The 22,986-nt window shown below is 38.1% G+C and overlaps 2 protein-coding genes across 2 annotated transcripts in view; one reads left to right on the plus strand and one right to left on the minus strand.

Moving 5' to 3' along the window:
- The first annotated feature begins 249 nt into the window (after nucleotides 1-249).
- On the plus strand, nucleotides 250-5,644 carry MLANA (melan-A). The gene is made up of 4 exons (XM_009274265.1): nucleotides 250-323; nucleotides 2,915-3,011; nucleotides 4,512-4,613; nucleotides 5,576-5,644. Exons 1-4 carry the CDS (start codon nucleotides 250-252, stop codon nucleotides 5,642-5,644), a joined length of 342 nt encoding a protein of 113 aa, XP_009272540.1.
- An 11,770-nt stretch (nucleotides 5,645-17,414) lies between these two features.
- Nucleotides 17,415-22,986, minus strand: part of KIAA2026 (KIAA2026 ortholog) — a 54,477-nt gene continuing 48,905 nt past the window's right edge. Inside the window, exon 8 of the mRNA XM_019470765.1 lies at nucleotides 17,415-21,644. Within this exon, the coding sequence (XP_019326310.1) occupies nucleotides 18,007-21,644 (3,638 nt within the window). The 3' untranslated portion in view covers nucleotides 17,415-18,006. The remainder of the gene's footprint in view (nucleotides 21,645-22,986) is intronic.

Consider the following 22,986-nt stretch of genomic DNA (forward strand, 5'->3'; position numbering starts at 1 on the left):
CCTTGATGTCAGTGGAGCTATTCAAATGTAGACTATAGTTACAGTTTTGGATTTTGCCTTAAATTGGGACAGTTGCATATGTATGTGGATCTACTCGATTCTGAAGACATCAGATTGTCCTGCCTCCCTAAAATGCTCTTGTTAAAACAAAAAAGTTGATAATATTATGCTTTAGAGATAACAAATTATTTATTGCACTGAGGCACTCTATTTCTATCCTGTAGGTTTGAGCAGGACCAAGCTCACAAAATGCCCAGAAGAAACCACCATCCAGATGGCAACTTTTTCAGAGGGAAAGGACACAGCTATCTTGCAGCAGAAGAGTAAGCATAAAGCAAAACCTATGTTGGAATGTAAGCTGATGAAAAAAATTTACATTGCAAGAAATGTACAAAATAGTATCAGAAAAAGTCACCATTGTATATAGGTGGAGGGCATTTTAGCTATCCTGTAGTTGTCTCTAATGTTTGTCATTGCAGAATAATAAAGAGCCCTCAACGGTTAAGAAAAATCAGAATTGCAGAATTCAAGAATCTAGAGTTTAATTATATGATCACAAGTCATTAACCTTTATAATAAAATTACTAGGTTTACTGAGGCTTATTTCAAATTTTCTTTTGAGGCTGTTGCAAGGTGATCTTTACACTAAGTTTTATCTCCAGATCCACATACCTCTCTTCAGAACCTCAAAGGGACATTGTCTCACCCTAAATAATAATATAAGTGAAAACCCCGGAGAAATGGTAAAATACCATCAAAAAGCAGATGGAGACATCAATGCCATACAAATGTGACTCTCAGTAAATTATTTCTGGGTGAGACTCCACTTAAGCAGAACTAATCCAAGCTAATACTTCGTGAGTTTTGGCTTACAATAAAACGTTGGGTCTTGGATTACTAGAGACACTATCCCACTGGTGATGTGTTATTACTTTAGACAAGTATTTCCAATGTACTTGGGATATCTGTATGTGGAATGTGCTTCTGGTTCTGGTTTACTGGCCCCCAAACTTGGTGACTTGTCCCACACACACACATACTGCAAGATACTTGTTTCTCCATGTTCATCCCTGGGCAGAGAGAATAAACAAAGGGGAAGGCACTCTCATAGTCCTTCCACAGCAGTTCAGTTCTCCAAAAGAGAAAGCTGGCTAGTCATGTCTCAGCACTTGACACTAAGCATGCTCACCTCTAACTGCCGTGAATTCCAGTGGCTGCAATCGTAAACAGTTTTTCTAGATACATGAGGGAAAAGTGACTCTCTCCTTCCAGTACCAGAAGGAGCATTCAAGATATAAGCACGGATTACTAATATCACAGCTTCAACTTTAACTGGAATTGCAAGAAATTGCATACACACTTTTCATACTAGCCTCTGAATAGGTAGGGAACGAGTTAGATGGCAAATACAGAGCTAAAATCACCAACTCCAGAAATGACATACATGCATTCTGTGGGGGATACAGGCTAATGGATAGCTAAAACTATGGAGCACATGAACAGCAGAAAGCAGTCTCAAAATGCAGAAAAGGCAGCAGTTGCTTGGAGAAGTAGTCTCTCCAAGTTTTAACTGTGCTGAGGACAGTAACAAAACCAGTGGAGCCATCTCGTAACTTTGAAGATGGCTGCACCAGGAAGCAAGGGAATGCCGTGAGCTGTGTTCTTGGGATAAACAGAACTCCAGCCAACACAAAGTCTTGAAGGGGCAGGAGCAACTTGCAAGATTCAGGTACTTGTGAAAAAGAAAATCCCTTTGGCTCCAAGGGGCTTCATGCTTCAAGCAGCACCCAGGCAGTTCAGACAAAAAGCCTGATCTGCCACATGAATCTGCTTGCATCTTCCTTTAGGTTTCTTAGGTCAGAAGGAAACACTCCTTCACGAGACTCTGAGGCAGTGAAAATGATAGCAAATAGATATAAAAGGTCTCTGATAAGTCACATACCCCACTCCTCAGTCCCAATGGAAAAGCCTGGTGGTAATTACTGCAGGGCAACTGGATAGAAGGTATATAAAAGTATGTTAAAATGGGTTTATCCTGACTTGTGGTCATTTTTTTTCCTGTCCTCTTTTCCCTTTAAGCATTTTGCAGGCTCTTCTGTTCCTGAACAGGCAAAGAACAAAAAAATTCAGAGTGAATTCTGTATGTCTTAACAGGGAGAGTATTAGCACAGGAGGAAGGGTTTTTGTGACTAGGAAACTTGCAATTGCTCTGTCAGCTTGCTTTCTGACAGATAGTGGAACTGTGCTACTTCTCCCAAGTTCCCAGTAAGCAGTGGGAAGGATGTCTTACAGCACAGTTTGCAAAACCTATGTTCCCTAAAATGACCCAGTGACACCCATACTGTGCCTAGTATGTCACGGAACAAGAGCTAAAGAATTATAGAGCTCTTATTCATAAACTCAAAGTTTCTTACTCGGGTTTTGAGGTTGTGAGGTGTTTTATGTATCCAAAAAAATCCTTCTATCACCAGCAGTTGTTGCAATATGATGCAATTAGGATACATTTCTCAATACTTGTTGCCTAGAGAAATTTAACAAATAAACATGAGCTGTGTCTCTGCAGGTGTGGCATTTGATTTATTTCACATTCTCTTCCAATATTGCAATGCTGTTTGCTGGATTTACAGGCAGGGATTTTTTTAGAAGCAGTAGTCACTGGTAGATTATTAACTTTGAAACAATATATTTCTCATTTTTAAAAGGCATAAGAACTTGGCAGAGAATTTAGCTAACTGCTTAATCTACAGAGACTGGCTGAAGTTACTGATACTTTGTCTTTTTTCTGAGGTAAATTCTGCTCCATGCCTTCCTGTGATAAAAGGATACTGACACAAACTTTTGCTCTAATCATTCTTGCTCCCAGAAGGATGCATCTAGTTCTGGTGTTAATTATTTTCTTTTGCTTTCCCAACAGAGCTCTGGGTATTGGACTCTTCATTTTGGTGCTGGCAATTTTACTTATCTTTGGCTGCTGGTATTACAAAAGACGTAGTGGCTATAAAAGTCTGCGGGTAAGCATGGCAGCTGACTTTCTAGCATGCTATTATTTTGACAACATATTATCATTATTTGCATTACATTAATGCAAAGAACACTGAATCTGTAATAGGACATCATTATCTCAGGCAGTTTATACACTGACATATACACAGTTAAAACCACACAATATGAAACACACCTTGCCCTGAAGAACTTGCAAGTCAGGCGAAGGGGTAAGAGGAAGCAGAAGCATAGGGAGATGAAGCCGGTTGCCCAACTTTGCACAACACATCAGTGGAAAAACTGATCTCTAGGAAGCATTATATTTAATATTTATGCAAAACTAAGATGTGTATTGTCATTTAAATAAAAAGAACATATTCACTATTCATAAGACTTACCCCTAAATAAGGACAGATATGATTAGAGTAAATCTAGGAAGCAGAGAAGAAAAATAACTGTTACAAGTAACTAAGTAAATATTATGTTCATGTATGGGTGATGCATGATTTATTTGTATAAAAGTTGAATTGCAGTTCTAAGATTTACAAAAAGCAGGGCAGGTTTGAGGTTTGCTTTCTAAACACTACTTCTAAAAAATTCTACTTTGTCTCTTCTTAAAAATGATGAAAAAAAAGGTACAATCCTTCTCATAACATCTGTTGTTAGAAGTCTCAAAACTATCTTTGAAATTCTGCTCTCCTATGAAAGGAGAGACTTTCACTTTAAAGTGAAAGCTTTAGCCGATTGTATGTTTTACAGTAAAATATCTTTTAGTTATCCTAATATTTCGAAAAAGATGTGACCATTTGGAATTAGAAAACATACCTCTCATCTAAGTCAGCAAATCCATTTCCTTGCTGTTTCCAATATTTTTGTCCTGTTACCTTTCCAGTGATCTATCCAATACATTTATCAACTGGCAGCATACATAAAACCTGAGCTTTCATAATGAAATGTTGCAAAAACGAAGGTAATACTCAAAAAAAACTTCAAAAAGAAAACCAGAATTCTTTCATGCCTGCTTTGCACATCACGGTAAAAAGCACAATCTCTTTTTTAATTCCTTCTCATTGCAGATTGCTGCTTTCTGGTTTTGAAAATCAAATTTTTGTTAGGCTTTTTGGCTAGGGGAGAACTGGTACAGAATGCATACAAAAGAAATGGTGGAAAAATGGGAAAAAAAAAGGTTGGACATTAAAGAAAGGAATGGGTGGGATAAAAAAGAGGAGGCATTCAGGTACGTGAGAAGGTGTCAGTTCCTGCAGCAGTACTGGACCTAAAAAATGTGATCCTCATTTTTCTGTCAATGTAATTGGGTGATACAGGAGAGAGAGTATGTCTCAGCAGAGACAGCAAAAAGTGATAGGTAATTACCTCTCTTACTTGCTGGCATCGTGTCTGGCCCTAATCCCAGATTCTAATACATACTGTAAATGTGCTGTCAAATATTAAATGATGCATAATTTGCTCCAACTTCACATTCTCTTCTTCCTTTCATCTTCCCCATATTTCTTTATGATCTGTCACAGAGCAAAAGCTCTAGTGTGGGCACAATACGAACTGTGGTACGTGAGGGAACAATACTGGACTGCAAAATGGCTCTGCAGGGGTACAGAAACTTTAATTCTGTGGTAAGTTGCAACTCAAGGTTTCATTTACTTACAACATAGTAAGACACGGTGAGACAATCATGGTAAACAGTCACTTGATGATTTCTTTCTTGGGGTGTGCTCTCTAGATTGGGTCTTCAATACCTCTCCATTAACTTAAAAAGTAGTATTTTGCACAATTTTTACTGTGAAAAGGGTTTTTAAAATCTACTATTAAGAATGCTTCTTTTAAAAAATTCTCTTCTTTCACCTACCTTTATTCTTAAGTTGCATGATCATTATGCAATCTATTAGAATGATGTAATACCTGAATGCTGAAATATACTGAATAAACAAAATTCTCCCTAATAGATGTTCCACCATTCTGACAAACAACAAATGACTGTGTCTGGTATACTATACCCTGACAAGGATATAGTATATATACTATACAGGGAACGTTATAGAACTTCAAGGTTGTAGCTCCTCTAATCATTATGGAAAGATGAACATTCAAACGTATTATTTTAAAAAAGTTAAAATAAGTTAATTGATAAATATATATGTCAAGTTATGGGTGTGTTTAAATAGTTTTAGAATAGGAAAAAGGCTAATTTACAACCAATTTTAAATAAGCTGCCCAAATTGTTAACATTGGAAATAAGACAATGTACCTGCATCAAGACTCTTAAAGAAAAGTTTCAATATTAGTCTGAATTCTCAATATAAAAAAAATTTTCCTTTTCTTTAAAATTCCTGTCCTTATAACACTGAAAATTTTCTCTTTGGATGAATGATACAAACAAAATTAATTTAATCTTATGCAAAACCAAAAAACACACTACCAAAAACCTTAAAAAAATAAAGACATAATGAATGAGTTCAACTATTTTAAGCTGTAGTACCATATCTGATATGAACGTAAATAGCTCACTGCATCTTTACTGTCATTTTTGCACCTCAGTTGTTTTTTCAATCTTTCACACCCATTTTCCTTACCATAGGTACCTGATGCTCCACCAGCTTATGACAAAATTGCTGCAGATCAGTCACCACCACCTTATTCACCATGATAACACAAAATCTTAAACTCTGAACATACCAATTCAATTTCTTCATGCTCCCTCTTAATTTCCTGTACATGCTTAACTTTCTTAAAGCTAAAATCATAAAAAAAAAAATCAATGCTTTCATTAGCAGTTGCTGAAAATTATTCCTGCTTAGTTTACAGAACTGGTTCTTGACATGCCTCAACAAATCTGAATGTCCTTTTGTTTTAAGTTTTTCATTTCCTGTGGTCAGATTAATATACTATACTCAAGTCTGAGCATCTTGCATCCTTCATAGATCTACCAAGAGGAAGTACATACAGTTGAGTATCAACCAGAGTAGAAAGTGTTGGCACCTTTGTTTTCATCTTCCCTACCTACTCTCCCTTTAAGAAAGAAAGAAATAAACTATTCCCTAGAATGTAATGTACAAGAATCTGTCATAAAATGGACAAAACCATTTGACTACATGTCCTGTTACAAAGACTAACCATTTTCCCTACCAGCAGTTCTAAAATTAACCTGCAAAAAGTGACTATGTTTTACAACAGGCTTCTACCTCACATAATTTCCTGACATGCTTAACTTTCTTAAAGCTAAAATCATAAAAAAAAAATCACATGCTTTCATTAGCAGTTGCTGAAAATTATTCCTGCTTAGTTTACAGAACTGGTTCTTGACATGCCTCAACAAATCTGAATGTCCTTTTGTTTTAAGTTTTTCATTTCCTGTGGTCAGATTAATATACTATACTCAAGTCTGAGCATCTTGCATCCTTCATAGATCTACCAAGAGGAAGTACATACAGTTGAGTATCAACCAGAGTAGAAAGTGTTGGCACCTTTGTTTTCATCTTCCCTACCTACTCTCCCTTTAAGAAAGAAAGAAATAAACTATTCCCTAGAATGTAATGTACAAGAATCTGTCATAAAATGGACAAAACCATTTGACTACATGTCCTGTTACAAAGACTAACCATTTTCCCTACCAGCAGTTCTAAAATTAACCTGCAAAAAGTGACTATGTTTTACAACAGGCTTCTACCTCACATCACTTATTTATGTACCTGTAATGAAATAATTCCTCATAAAACACAGTCCAGGCAACCTAGGAATTTCTGCTTAGAGTCCATATTATTTCATACCGGTCAATGGGTATAATGACAATCACCTTTAGTTTCCTTCTGGCAGTCTTATGAGAAAGCAAAAGAACTTGGTAGATGTAGAGATTTACGTGCCATCTGCTTCTAACATGATGAAACAATATGGAAAAATGTGTGAAGCCCACGTTCCTTGAAGAATACAGAAGACAGCAGACTCCAAGATGTTAGTTTTTACAGGTTGCCAGAACACTAGCAGTAATAGAAAACAAAGAATTGTGATACGCATAAATTAGGCTACATATATTGTGCAGTTATTGTTTACTTAGCCTTTTTTGTTATTGTTTACTTGCCAGATTATTACTTAAGATTATATGCAAATCAACAAATTTATCCACAAGGCCTGACATCTCACAGCAGGAGGCAGCTAAAACTGTACAACATTCGTTAAAATTAAAAGTAGTTACAGAAGAAAACTATTTTCATAAAACAATTATTAACTGCTATTAGTAAAGAATCCAGTTCTTTGTCACTAAATACACAAAAACAAACACCTTCAAACAAAAAGAACTTTTAAATACAAGGTAGATTTACTTGCCTAACAAACTCCATATACAGTGGTAAATAATAAGACATAGATTTTTAGAAATGTTTCTTTTGTAATAAAAATTAGTAAAATTAGATACTTTTTGGAAGGTAATAGATATCTGTAATCGCTGTGAAAGATTACAATCAATATATCTGTTTTTATAAATTTAGTTGATATCTGTATTTAGAAATTTAGAGAGGTACTTTAACCTAAAAAGCTGCCTTACATGTGTCATTTCCAATATACACCTTTAATTAAAAAATTCTGTGGACTTGTTTAGTGACAGGAAGAAGAATACACAGGAAAATATACAAAATGCCACTTTATAGCTAGTAAGCGCCAGAGATGTAGAACGCAATGGCTGACTAAATTTTTTGCAGAACTGGTAAGCTAAAGCTTGAGGCTAATGATATTTAGAAACTCTGTACTCTGCAAGTCTCTACCCTGGGGCAACATCCTTTCAAAAGACAGTGTGTTTAGTGACAGGAAGAAGAATACACAGGAAAATATACAAAATGCCACTTTATAGCTAGTAAGCGCCAGAGATGTAGAACGCAATGGCTGACTAAATTTTTTGCAGAACTGGTAAGCTAAAGCTTGAGGCTAATGATATTTAGAAACTCTGTACTCTGCAAGTCTCTACCCTGGGGCAACATCCTTTCAAAAGACAGTGTGGTGCTACAGTTGAATGGAACTGACATACACATTCATGGCTGAGAAAAAAAGTAATTTCTATAAAGATTAATTACTATAAAGAAGTCAAGTGCTTAGAGTTCAAAAAGCTTTACTTGATCCCACACATTTTTCAGTAGTATCAGCATTAAATATGTTACTAGCCATTTCAAAAGCTCACGAGGAAGTTAACATTGACTAAGTAGAAACATTAATTTACTTCCAGTAGTACATAAGGCCAAATTGTTGGACCTGCTCAGCAGCCAGAGCTGGAACTATTGAACTTTGACCCTAATTTATAGATACTTAAAGGATAGATGAGCCCTCTCGGAAACCTATCCTTAGTTTTCAGAAAGTCCTCCCGTTTTTCCTCCCTGTGAAAGCAGTATTCTTTCTTCATAGACACAGTCAGACAGTGGTCTCAGATTTTAATTATTGCATGAAAATAAGAGCAAGAAACAGAGGTTCATAGAGTACTATATTATATAGGTGGAAGCTTCATCACTCATGCTAAACACGCTCACAAATTCCATTTTTCAAATCTGGGTCTATACCCAACGAGGGTACACTGGAGAGGCTGGCTGCTGATCCATTAAAAACCACCAATACGGGACAGGTCTGAACTTGAAAGCAAGAGACCTGTAATTGCCAAAATTGCATGCTGCAAGAACTGGCTATGTTACGTGCTTTCTGTATTACACTCAATCACACTGCACTCGACCAAAGACAAGCTAAAACTTTCTAGGATGTCTGTCCCCTTAAAAAGAAAGAGAAATGCATAGAAACTTCTCAACTACCACACATGGAGAATATGGTATAGATTTTTCAAATTTCCAAGAAAGGCTTTCACAGTAGACAGTCATATGACCCCAGAGTAATAAATGGTCACCAAAATTTAGATTTATAATTTCTCTGGTGTGGTCATGTATGTACAGGGAGGGTGTAAAAGCCAAAGATCTCCTGCTCCTCTTTTTTTACCCTTTTTGCAATCAGGCTGCAATCAGATGCCTTGTATTACAACTGTAATTCTCAACAAACATGATCTTTGTGCTTTATTTTCTCCCACCAAATGAGCAAATGAAGAAACCCATGGGCAATTTGAGTTGTCCCCCAGGATGCTGATGAAGAGAGGTGACTGGTCATAGCTGGAGAATGAAGCTCTGCTTGCTACTGGTCTGCATTAAACTGCTTCCATCAGGGAAGTAGACACACTGTTATTAAAGCTTATCTGTACAAGACGATCTTAGCAACTTCTCTATAGCTATGCATGCAACCCTTATGTAGATACAATGAACAACTTGAAAACCAGGCCTTTCATTAATATAGTGTGTTTTTGTCAGATTGGTAAATTATAACGGCAGTAGCAGTTGCATTGTCTGTGTTTGGATTCCTGGTATGATCCTGCTGGATCATCTACTTCCTAATGAGGTTACAAGCCTCAATATAGCCTTAAAAGATTCCAGAATATTGGTCAGCCATCCCAGCCATTGCACAAAAGTAAAATGCAGCACGTCCTGACGAGTGCAATCTTCTTGGCATACTGAACCATGTAGCAAAACACTCACTGGGCCAAGAGCCATGGATGTATACCGCATACATAAGAGCGCTATGACAGAAGAAAGTACCAAGGACTTTCCGCAGGAAGCACTTGGTCCCTTTGAGTCTCACCAGTCCAGTGTAACAGGACTGGCATATGCAGCTGGTTGCCAGGACAATCCAGTGACGTTCACCTCAGCAATCTCTGTTGGCTTAATACCTGCTGCAGCTGAGGATGTAGATAGATTATCTTGGCCTCAGGAACTGTATTAGTATTAACCATATTGCTTGTAATTTTTCAGTTAAATAAAACATTGCCAGCATATTTTGATTCATGTTTATGTCTAATATTGGTAAAATATCCCTTACTTTCTTGGTGTATGTCCATGTATTTATGTGACATAAGAGTACATCTTCTTGCCTTTGAAAGCAAACTTATTTTCACTTCTTCTGTAAAGGTTAATGAGTTCCTCTGTGCTTTGGAGAAGTAGCATTTATTCATTTGTACTTTCCTGTTGACTGCATATTAAACTGTGCAACAAAACTGACAGACTGTCGTGTGTTCACGCCATTTCATTAAATGTATTTTGTCGCCCATTAGATCTGAAAAGTGCCTGAAAGTTTCCAGTATTGCCTTTTGGCCACACATCTGCACTGAACTTTACATATAGTAATAAAGGTAAACTAGCAGCAGTATAATGTTAAAAAAGCTATCTACAGCTACTATCTACACATCCCATACACGCTGACAGCTAAAAACCAGCCCTTGTGCACTTTTTGGAGTTGACCCTCTGTATTCTGCATCCTCACACAATCCTCCGATTTTCACTTTACTTCCTTTCCCCAGAAAATCCTTGCCTCAAAGGCAGCTTGGTTTCTAATAAACAGAAAGAACTGTTACTTCCCTTGCTGCAAAAATCTAGCTCTTCAAGACGTTTTGTCCACACAGGTTCTACTCTTGGGCTTTTTTGCCCAAGACTGCATTTTTGGGGGTAGCTGTGATCCTAAATGCCTCGTGCTCATAGGAATGTGAAGGACAGACCCTCGTCCATCTCATCCTCATCCACCCTGAACCATCTGTTAAATTTACTCATCAAAAGAGAACCAGAGACTACTGAGCCCCACTTTACTGGGAAAAAAAGGGCAGAATGTAGAATCCACTGTAACAACACCATTGACATCTAAGCTACAAGTCATAGTTATTGCCTTCTCTAGTTCCTCCAGAAAACTCTTGCCATGTGATAGTGGTAAACTCCACTCTTGCTGGACTCACATGGGCCAAAACCTGAACAATGCTTGAGCAGCTTCATGTTTCCAAACCATTTTAGTATAGTCCCAATTACACATTTGGACCACATGCTTTACTTGCCCCTTCCCTGAGAGGTACACCACACGAGTAGAGTACAAATCAGTATGAGACAAAGAATGATGGCCTAATATAAATACTTTAGTCTTTCAATACTAATTCTGTAAGGTCTTTTCAACTCTGCTAGCTTCCATTTCTGGATGGGAGAAAGAGACTGCTCTGCTGCACATTCACTATGTTCTCTGCTTACACAGAAAAGCAGCCTTCCTTCTTCCCAGTTCTTTTTTGAATTTACCTTATCATCAGCTGCATTCTTGTAGCTATTAGGGAAAAGAACTGACTAATATTTTTCAAGAGTATTTTCTAAGAAAAAGGTCTAATTTTTCAATTTCTATCAGTTTGTCCTTTCCCATTTATCTTGGCAGAAGTAATTGATTTCTGTTTCTGCATACCATCACTTACACCCCAAGTAACTCTTTACTGACACTCAGGAGCAAAACAGCCACCCCTTTTAGACACTGTTCAGTGCTAGATTTGCTGTCTGCAGTTGTTTGCAGGAGGAACTTTAGGCTTGTCATCTGGTAACCATATTCAGAAAAATCTTGGAACTGCTTCAGAATTTGCAGTAAAACAACAAAATCATATGATAAGTGTGAATATTTCCTGAACATTACTTTCCTGTAGAGTTATCCTTGCAAGGATTAAAAGGTATCAGATGCCTACCTTGTAATAAATTACTCCTATTTCTGTATCTCCAGAAATCTCTTCCTGAACATTTTTCGTGTCAACACAAATTTAAGAAGCCTGTCTTTCTTACATTTGTAATCCTCGGGATATGCAGTCCACATGCTCTACACCTCTTCGGTTTTGGCCTCACCAACAGGAAGGACAACAACGATATTTCACAGTCAATTCCTCATTCAAAACTGCTTTTTAGCCGGATTCATGCACCTCTCCTACCACTTCTTAAACTGGAGAAGCAATTTTATACTTTTATGTCCATTGTTTTTTCTGCTCTGCTTCTGAATTACTGCTCACTTTTTTCCAGTACCCGATTCTCTGATTGCAAAATCTGTTCTTTCACATCCCTACCACTTCTTAAACTGGAGAAGCAATTTTATACTTTTATGTCCATTGTTTTTTCTGCTCTGCTTCTCTGAATTACTGCTCACTTTTTTCCAGTACCCGATTCTCTGATTGCAAAATCTGTTCTTTCATGTCATAGACAAGTCCAGGCTGAGTTTACACAATTCTCCTAGAATTACTGTTGAAAGCTGTGTATACATACTGGGAAAAATTAACTCATACTTGATCTACTGCTTGTTCTTTCCACTAAGCATTCTCTACTGGCCAGTACAGTGAGATAAATGCCCTGTCCAAGGTGCAGCTCATACAAGGACTGGACTGCTGTACCAGCCAGACCACCTGCATTCCATGAGCCAAAGTAAGAAACTCACTTTCAAATATGGGCTGTTTTTTAACAAAAGGTTATGTTTTTGCATCAATTTCTTAGGCCATGGAAAGAGGAAAACACTTTAGGACAGGCCTCCCTCACTTTTTGTGTTTGTCTATAAAAGGTTCCTCTGAGACCACCTTGCAGAAAAACACTCTACAGGCAAGAACAATATTTTGAAGGCATAACATGTAGTTGAACTGTAGAATACTGGCCAGACAAGCCTCAAATAAATTATTGTAATTTTAGTATTGGCATGTTGCTAATATGAATTGACAAGTTTTTTTATGAATAGATGTAAGGAATTCCTCCTCTCCAGTAGTTAAAATTGAATATAATGCTAAAAATACCTGCTTTTTATACTGTGTAAATTGATTCCATCATAATTCCACTCTTTCCTTATTCTAACCAAGACACCCCATGACTACATAGTAATATCCAATCACTAATCCCTTTTTGATATTCTATTTTACTGCTGCATGTGATTTAAAAAAAGGGAGTGAGGAATGATTCTACAAATACCAGCACGTTACGTTGACAGGATCTCGATGTATATGCTGGTACTAGGTGCCCATGACTTACAGATAGCCAAAATATCTGATCTTATACTTGTACACTTGCTAGAAGGAATCAATATGAACAACTAATTAAACAAGTATATTGTCCTCTTTTTATGACATCAATATTGACAAGCAAAGTTCTAAACCCTGAAGACAATCACAAAAATCACAGTTATAGTGGTTCCTTTCCTATCTTGTCTTCCTGTGCTATTTAATTTTTATAAATGCTACCTGTCAGCGCCACTCACATTCTTTAAAATAATTTCATTTTCTAATTAATTTTTCTTCTTTGTAAAAAGCAAGAATAGGGGAAAATAAAGCAGTAACCTAGTTGTCTGACCTTTAGTTTATGGATGGGATGCTGGAAGAGTCAGGGGACCAAGGGTCCTGTTCCCAGTTCTTCCATGTTGCTACGAGAACTCTATACTTCATTGTCTTCATCTGCAAAAGGTGGAAAATCATATTTATGCACATTTTAATACACTTTCTGTGTAGTAAACTTAATTTCAAGAAATATTAGAAGCAATTAATTACATTTCCTTTACTTTGCTTTTACATACCATTTCCATTTAATGTGTTTAGTTCAGCTGAGATTGAAATAAAAGATATTGTAAGAACACCAACTTCCTGCAGAACTTCTGGACCAATCATACATGAAACAACAAAGTATCCTGGTTTCCAAGTTTACACCAGACATCCAGGTATGACTATTAATCAGCAAATTCAGTATTTTGAGAAAAGAAGAGGAGACATGTTTATCAAGATCTTAAAGTTTGCTTTATGACACTGTAGTTTCAAGGAAAATATTTAAAATAGAACATAATCTGTGTCAGATTATCAACAGTGCATCAACAGATGCACTGTTCTGATCCCACATCTCAAGGATACAGTAATACTGAAAAAGGTACAGACAGCAATGACACTAACTGATTACTTCCATGTAAGAAATATTTGCATCAAATGAAACTAGCAGGTGCCAGGTTCAGAAACAAACAGGAGATTTATTTACACACTGTATGAAGAAAAACTCTTTACCACAGGAAGCTGTGGATGGTCATAGTTTACATGGATTCAAGAAGAATTCTAGAAAGGATTGGCCAATTTCATCAAGAAAAATACGCTGAGGGCTATTAAATTGAAAAAAAAATCACAGCTGTCTGAGCAAGACTCTGGCTCACAGATCAGTGGATACTAGAAGAGCATTCAGGCCTGTTATGCTCTTTTGGACTGCTACTGTTGACTGCTCCTAGAGACATGATGCTAGGATAGATGGACCTTTAGTCTGATACAGCATTACTAATCTTATTTTGAGTCAGTAAACTCACTTCAGGTGCAGCTTACAGAGAACAGGCTACCTGAATGTAAGTTTCTGTGAGCAGCTCCTGCTGTTCTTTTTAAAGGAAACAGCCTCATCATAAAAAACATTCATGCTTTAATAAAAATTATTTATTTACTTTAAAATCAATTTGGGCTACTAAAATTCTACACTACCACAAAATATAAGCAAAACCAGCTATGAAACAAACTGTGATGAGGCTATGGACTTTCTTCAAATGCCAGCTTTTAGTAATTTTCTGACCTACCTACATGAGACAAATAATTTTCTCTTCACTTACTTATCAGGAGAATTTTGCTTCACTTTTCTCATTGTACTCTTTGCTATGTCACACAGTGAAATCAAAGTGGGTTTGAATGACTTGACAGTAACACACTTGGTTTGAACAGGTACTTCTATGACTCCTAATACTTGTGAAATTTAATTGCTTTTAGTATGGTAGAGGCAGAATCCCCACAAGAAAATGGCAGCACACACACACGGGTTTGAACAGTGAGGCACAATGAATGTAATTTTCTACTCAAAGCAAAGAAAAATTACTGTGCAGAATATGTCCATTTAGGTAAATATCAAAACTACCATCCAAAATGTTGAAAGTCATGAATAAACCCAAAGTTTTGTATATAATATAGTGTCTGAATATCTGTATATAGTATCTGAAGGGGTCTAAAAGCAAGGCATCTTACAAGCTCTGAAAAGTTGAACATGTTTTCTTCAAAGATTGATTTTTATAGATATTTGTTTATATGTGTAATTAAATGTCTTTTAATTTCAAGTAAAGATGCAGGTAGTTCTGCTTTTTCATTGCGTCTGTGAATACAATCTACTTTTTTACAGTACTTTTTGTGCTCTAGGTAGCAATATGTATTTGGTACAGAGAATAAAAGATAAGTAGCAAATTGTCAACGGCTATTTACTTTCATTTGAAAGAAAGTCTTACTCTGACCGACACTTATATTGTTGGAAAGGAGTGATAGGAAGAGGTATTTTATTCACAAAAATCACTAACATTTGTTTTTACAAAGTAATGAATCATGCAAACCCATTATGTCGCAATCTCAAGCCTTTCTCCAATAGGATTTGGAATCTGAACATGTGTCCAGTAGAGAATAAAAGTCCATGAAAATTCTAATCAAACTGAATCAAACTTTGCATGTTGCAAAGTTTATGCCTGCCAAATTACAAAATATTTATAAAACAATTATAAAATATTATCGTACTAATTCAGAAAATTTCTAAGAAATCATTCAGGTAAGTAGCTTGAGTCCCGAGTTCCTCAATTAAGCTTTTCTGACTTTTCTCTTTATTAGAATTAATTACAGCATAAATCTTTCTACTACATTGACACACAGAAAAATGTCATGCAAGATTTTTTTCTCCATTCAGGCCACCTGCAATAGTAGAACCTAGTCTTAAGCTCTCCAAACAATGTAAATATTCACTCTACAACAAACATAAATAAAAATTAAAAAGGAAAACCAGCCATTGTAACAGAAGAGAAAAATCCAAGAAAGTCAGTCCCAAGGTTCCACCAGTGAAATGGAAATAAAATGTGTTGCTGGTATATATGGTTTTAGAGTATATAAAATGTCCATGAAGAAACTGCCATTCTCTGTCACCTTCCTCTGTTGGAAAAGTCATCTGCAGCATTCAACTGCAAAATGCAGTCAGATTTAAAAAGCCTTAATATTGTAAACTCTGGCAGGCAGACACCACTTACTACTAAGTGTCTTCAGAATCGATTACATAACACCTTTAATGAGAAGTAGCAAAAGTTCACCAGGTAGCTTTTCCTAAAATAAAACCCAACCTTCTCACACCCCAAAACTGACAGCTTCCATCTTTCCCAGTCCTGAGATAAGATGGAGATTGCTGATCCAAAAAAAGGCAATTTCCCAATTCAAATTTCTTAGTTAGTGCAGAAAGGGAGGTACCTATGGAAGGCACAAGCCTTTCTTCCCCCCGCTTACCCCCCAGAATTCTAGTTAACTAGTTACCAGATTACTTTTCAGAACAATATGAAGGGCAGCCAACACAGAGGGAGTTACCTGTGGTCTTAATCTTCAGCCCAACATCCAAACTGCCAAACTGTGTATAGCAAATGGGGAAGGGAAGGAGAAAACTTGACAGGATGAGGAACAAAAGCTTAAGCCTTGTCTTGATGAAAATCAGTCTAAGAATGCTGCTAAATACAGATATGTAAGCTTTTATCCCCCTTTGAAGTCACAGTTATTAAAAAGGCAACTAACATTCATGAGTTCTTCTGAAATCTTCCCTTCTAGTTTCTAAAAAAAAAACAACCCCAAAAAATCCCACACAAACAAAGATGTTCAGCCTAAGACTGGATCTTCCAAGCAACTAACAGAGACTATGATTTCAGATTTTAAAACAGCACTTCTAAAATCATCATCTTCCATAAAATAAGAGCTGCTAGACGAGCACCCTTTCTTTATATGCTAAGTCTCAAAAGATACCAAAAAACTTCTCTATTTCCATGAACACTGCAGCAGGCACCTGTGAACTCAGCTGATCTGCAGAAAATAACGCAAGGGTTTTATCAGATCAAAAGCTGAACCTATGCCAACAAATATTTAATACACTGCATAAAAAGGGAAGGTTTACGTAGTATGTGAATTATTCCCACTCAAAGCACTAATAAGGCCTCCTTTAATACTGTGTGATGTTTCAGCACTATCCTTCCAGATAGACCCAATTGAAAGCTAAAGAAAAAAATACAGATCTAGAAAGCCTAACTGGTGAAAAAACTGGGTAGCTTATTATGGCTAGACAGAAGATTAAAGGGTGACCTTGTTACAGTTACCAGGTATGTGGAAATGCATACAAGGTTGTAAAAAAGAATAATGAACTGTTCAATAGGTCTATGAGCTTTATGACAAAACATAGTAGTCCTGAACAGCAACCAGTGTGACTTAGACTGGTGTCTGGGAAACCGTTTCTAGCCTTACCACATCACTAGAGATTTTAGGCAATATAACCAAACATTTATTAAGAATGGATGAAGTATGGGTTATCCCAACCTGTATAAGGAAGATCAACAAGATGGCCTTCCTTCCAACTCCTATGAAATCATGTGAAATGTAAACCACGAAGAAGGGCAGAAGAGATTAAATAATTTCATTCTACTATATTCCAAAAGCTGAGATGCATCTGCATTAAGTAGGAAGGTGTGTATATATCTGCCATGGTGTAACAGATATTTAAACTATTGCCAACACAAAGCAGTACAGCAACTTGATTTATTATATGCAGATTTTTCTGCATTGTTGCTAAACAGTACACTGGTCCAATGTTACTAAAATACTTAAAAAACTATACATTATGTAAACAAAACATAAATAAGACAGCATAGTTCTTTGTACATATAGTTTAGTACAGACTGTTAGGAATTCATGAATATTTACAATTCTATACCATAGATTGCATTTTTACAATGCATAAATATTTTTTTACAGAAACAAATCAAAAATAAATTTGACAAATAAGAAGAAGATATATACTGTCATAAACACACTGGCAAACAGTCCATACTGTAAGATGGAACATGTGCAAAAGGCTAGATTTCTCCAAACTAAAATGTTTAATGAACTCATTGGTCATTTCTGACCTTTTACTAAAGAACTCTCCGAAAACTTCTGAGAAACTAAATAAATTTTTCTTCCTCCTAAGCCCCACAGGTAAACAGGAAAGAACTGTAATCTTAAGTAATTTTGAGTAAATCAACTGCTTCAAACAACGTAAGAAATTATTCAATAGTTACAACTTCCAAAGTCAGAATGCCCCAAAATTTCAAAGAAGTGGCTCATTTGTGGTAAATTCAGGATGCAGCTTTGTCAGGTTTATCAAGGCAAGATGACCGAGATGCAGGGAAGACAGTGGTAGGATTTCTGCTTGTGGACACAACAACAGGAGGCAGTGATGAAGACAGGGAAGAAACTTTTGATGCCGGAGTATTTATAGCATTCAAGATGGCTCCCTCTGGACTAACCAACAGTTTTTTGATAGAAGTGTCTAAGTGAAACACTGAAGTGCTGCTTGGCAAATGAGAGTTCGGAGGATGAATGGCAGAAACCACAGAAGATGTAGCTACAACATTAACGGGAGATTTTATCACTGAAGACACAGACTGTGTCACTGCAGACAGTGGAGTACATGAGCTAGCTGGAGTACTAAGTATCTGGGGTGTTGCATGTACAATGGGTAAAGCATCTGCAGACCCAAAAGAGTTAACAATTTTTGTAGAGCTTTTCAAGGGATGTTTTGATATTTGCCAACTTAATGAATTACTTGGTGCTAGCACGACTTTCGAGGTTATTGGATTAACAATTGGTACACCTTGAGCCTCTTGACTATGGTTAATAGTTAAAGGAGCCGTCTGTTTTGTATTACAAGACAGAAGAAGAACATGGCTGCCAGTTCCAAGGCCTTGTGGTGGAACAACAAAACGAGTACCATTAATCATTATCTGAGTTCCTGGTGCCAAAGGCATACAGGTGTTAATGACTATTTTCTGTTGAATGCAAGGTTCATTCAACTGACCTCCTGCCTTGCTTGTTACAATTGGTGAAGCTGCAGACATCTGAATGGTAGAAGCGCAAGTGTGAGCATGACTTTGTTTCTCTGTACTGGGAGGCACCTGCTGGCATTGTAGGGAAGAAAAACTGGGAAAACTAGTGACTTTACCTGTATTTGGTGATGGAGGGGGCAACACACTCTGAGGCTTGTGAATACTTGCATTACTTGGCATAGCAGCTGAAACTCCTGATGATTGAAACTGAAGCAGTGCGGGCAACTGGCTTTTTGGTACTGGAGGAGGAGCTGGAACTGGTGCCAACTGAGGAACTGTATTTAACACTTTGTGCGGGGTGGCTACAGATCCAGGCAAGCTAATGACTGGAAATTGCAAAGCAGGTGCTAAGTTTTGAGAAGGTACTGTTGGTTGTGTTGTTGAAATCAGCACAGATGAAGCAAGATGTCCTGTTTTCACAGTTGATATACCCACAGTATTGCCAATATTTGATGTACACAGTCGATTACCCAGAATTGGCCTTATTCTTGAGGGATCATTTCCACCAATCAATACAGTGGGCCGTGTCCCAGAAGAAGTCCCACTTGATGTTACTGAAACAGATTCTACACATGCACTTGCTGTTGTTACTGTAAGGGCATTTTCAGCTTTTGTGGCAATACACACAGATTCATTAACCGACACAGAACTTTGACTCACAAAACTTGGAACAGGAACCAGAGTACTACTACTTGTCAACGATAGCGCCAAGCCCATGCTCGTTTTGTCTTCTCCCTTAGAAATGGCAGAATGCAATATATTAACTGGTGGAGCTGGTTGTCCATTGCCTTTAGTATTCACAATGGTTTGACCTATATTTAGTCCAATTTTCACATCTTTTACTTGAGCAATAGTTGGTGATGAATTTATTCTTATTGGTGCTCTTACTGTAGATGGGATCAGAACCAACTGTGGTTGCTCTGTGGCACTAACAAAGGTTTTGCTTAGGGAAGAAGGAAGGTTATGTTTCAATGACTCTGCAACTACATTGGTGGTTGATGGGCCACTGGCAATTTGTGTGTTAATGAAAACCAACTTCTGAGCATTAACACCAGTGGATGCCGGAGAGGGTATAATACTGACACCTGATGCCCCACAGGGCGATAAAATAGGTGGATTTGTGACTAATGTAAGTTTCTGGACTGGAGTACCACTGATTAAATCTCCATTTGTTGCTGAATTAGACTCAGATTGTATAACAGGATTTGTTTTAGTTTTCATATCACCTTGTTGCTGCACAGAAGAATTTGGAGTTATGACAGTGTTATTTTGTCCAATGCTAGTCACGCTAATAGGACTGTTTGGAGTTGCTGACATCAAATTGCTAGCTAATGAAATGGAGGATAAAGGAGAGGACACATAGGAGGAGTTCTCTGTTACTTGACTCACAGTGCCCCCAATAGCAGGCTGCTGTAATGTGAATTTGATATTTTTCTCCATTGCCTGGGTAAAATCAGCTGGGAAAGCTGGAATGTTAACAGAAGAAGCTGTTGAGGGGGCAAATCCAGAAAGAGACAATTGTCCAATATGAGGGAGACTAGACGTGGCTGTTGCTACAGATGGAAGAGTAGAGCATGATAATGCTGTGGTTTTTGGCACAAGAAAGGCCTGAAGTTGAGGTGCGTAAGTGAAAACTGAACTAGAAGATAAACTACTAGGTGAAATCTGGTCTGGGTTTGTTCGCACTTTAACAATTCCTGTGTTTCCACCTCGTGTTGTGACCAGAATAGACTGTGATTCTCTTATACACACCGTCTTCAGCTCTTGTCTAGTTTCAAAGGAGTCAGTTGTCTGCTGTGATGCAAGACTATGACAGGCAGAAGCAGTGTTTGTAGACCCACTTAATGCTGTTGCTGATATCAAAGACTGGCTAGCTGTGGAAAGAGTAGGTGAAGTCAAAGACACAGGCAACATGGCAGTTGAAACTGTAGTCTTGTCAGTTTCAGTTTGGCTCACCTTAATTGTTGATGATAATAAGTAAGCTGCTGAAGTTACCGCAGGCAATGGTTGCGTAGTGTTCATAGGACCAGTCACTTGTGACAAGTGGGTAATATTCTTGTTAAAAATGGTACTAGGTGACTGAGTAGTAGCATTTGCAGGGCCTGTTACCAGAACAGGTGTTAAAGAAACACTAACATTTGGTATTTCTGGTAAAGTTGCGCAGTGCAGCTCAGATGATTTTTGTTGTAGTGACTGAATGTCCTTGGACACAATTTTTCCTTCCTTCTGCTGAATAAGAAAATTCTTAGGTAAAATAAGAACTTGTTGCATGACTTTTTCTCCAGTTTTAGGGTCAATCATAGGTTGCATTTGAATTTTCACAGAGCTGTTGTGAAGGTCTATTGGTACACAGTGGCCATTTGGCATTTTGTATAGCATTTGTAAAGGAGTCTTTGAACTGGTCTGGGAGGTCAATGCTGGTTTTATCAGTGATGATTCCAAAGGTGATAAAACTGGCTTTTCAGAAGTAGATACATTTATGCTTGGGAGAGGTGACAGTTGATTTGTTAAGGTCACTTTGTTCCCAGTATTCTTGGCAAGCAAGGCCTGGATAGGTTTGGTCCCTTTCAGAAAGTTTGATACTGATGTTGCAGGATCTGTCAAGGAAAACGATTCCAGAGTTGACCCTTCAAATTGTTTCAGCTCAGTCAAGAAACTATCTGGCTGCAGGCTACTTTCTGAACTCTGGACCACAGCCTCATTAGTGCTCAGCTTAGCTTTCTTCCTTGGTGAAAGCTCATTAGTGCTTTGATCCAGACAAGTATTTTGCTTGGACTGTCGTTTAACACATTTGGGCAGTGTCTTCTGTATTTCTTTAGAAGTTGATTCTTTTTTCAGAATTCTGTTTTTTCCTGCAGGTAAATTCATCTCTAATAGTTTCATTTCATCTGCAAGGATATTAAAACAGAAACTGTGTTTTACACATTTGCAACTGATACCTCTATATAACAATTTTACAGTGTCTAGCTAAAGGCAAAATGCTAGCTTGCAAGTGTTAAGGATATGTGGAAGGACAATGTCTCCTTCTTTAAGGGCATCTGGTCAAGGACCTTTTTCAATGCAAAAAGGGGGTAATAAGGAAAGGAGGAAGTCATAAACAAGAACGTACAGGGACACAAACCTGACCAGCACGGAAGACAGTGAGGAAAACAAAACCTGGTCATTCACACTAATTGATGAAGGCATGTGAGAGTGTGAGAATGTTTATTCCAGCAATGTTATCTCATCAAGGACCTGGTTAATTGGGAAACTGAGGGAAAAAGGGAGAAGCCAGGGAAAAAAAGTATACAGAGACACAGATCTAACAAAACAAACATGGAGACAATGACAAGAAACAACCTCACCAATCACACCAATTGATGGGTTATCAAGAAACTGCAGGTGCCCCTTCCAGGAAGATCAACCTGGACTTTGCAACTGATATGATTATAAACCAGGGGGGATCCTGGACACTTGGCTGGGAGGGATGAAAGAATCAGTATAGCTATACAAACCCATGAAGAGATGTGCAGAGGAAGGGGGAGCTGCAAGGACAGAGCAGGAGGTCACAGCCTGTGTGCCTGGTGCCAACTGCTGGGGGATGAGTGTCTGTATCTTCCCCAAATGCAGTGTGCGTGGGGGCAGTGCGTGTATTCACTGGCAAACTTCAAGCCAGACTAGCTGGTGAGCAGGGGGGTCTGGGGTCTGGACTGGCACATCAGGCGGACTTGTGAGTGTGGGGTTCCTGTGGGACAGGGGTGTGAGTGCCACAGGTTTCATACTGAGCATCAGGCTGGACCAGCCAGCAAGCAGGGGATGCATGAGGTGGATAGGAGGACCCAGGATGCAGGCAGGGGTGCCAGGTGGACAGAGGGGCCGTGCATTGAGGTTCTGGCAAGGTTTTGGCAGTGCGGGACTGTGGGGGGGCCTCAGTGAGGAGTGGCCAGGAGCTGCCCTGTGCCGGGCAGCTGGCTCCAAAACAGATCCATGGCATGGCTGAGCCCGTCAGCCAAGCTGGTGATGCCTCATGGAAAATGCTGTGCAGAAGAGTGTGACACAAAGGAGTGAGGAAAAAATATAGGAGAAACAACCCTGTAGACAACAAGGTCAGTGAAGAAGGAGGGGAAAGATGTGCTCCAGGGACTGGAATGGATTCCCCTGCAACCCGTGAACACCATGGTGAAGCAGGTTGACCCCTTTCCATGGAGGACCATGCTGGAGAAGGTATCTACACTGCAGCCTGTTGAGAAC

The sequence above is a fragment of the Aptenodytes forsteri genome, unplaced genomic scaffold (assembly GCF_000699145.1).
Source record: "Aptenodytes forsteri isolate BGI_AS27 unplaced genomic scaffold, ASM69914v1 Scaffold46, whole genome shotgun sequence".
NCBI lineage: Eukaryota > Metazoa > Chordata > Aves > Sphenisciformes > Spheniscidae > Aptenodytes > Aptenodytes forsteri.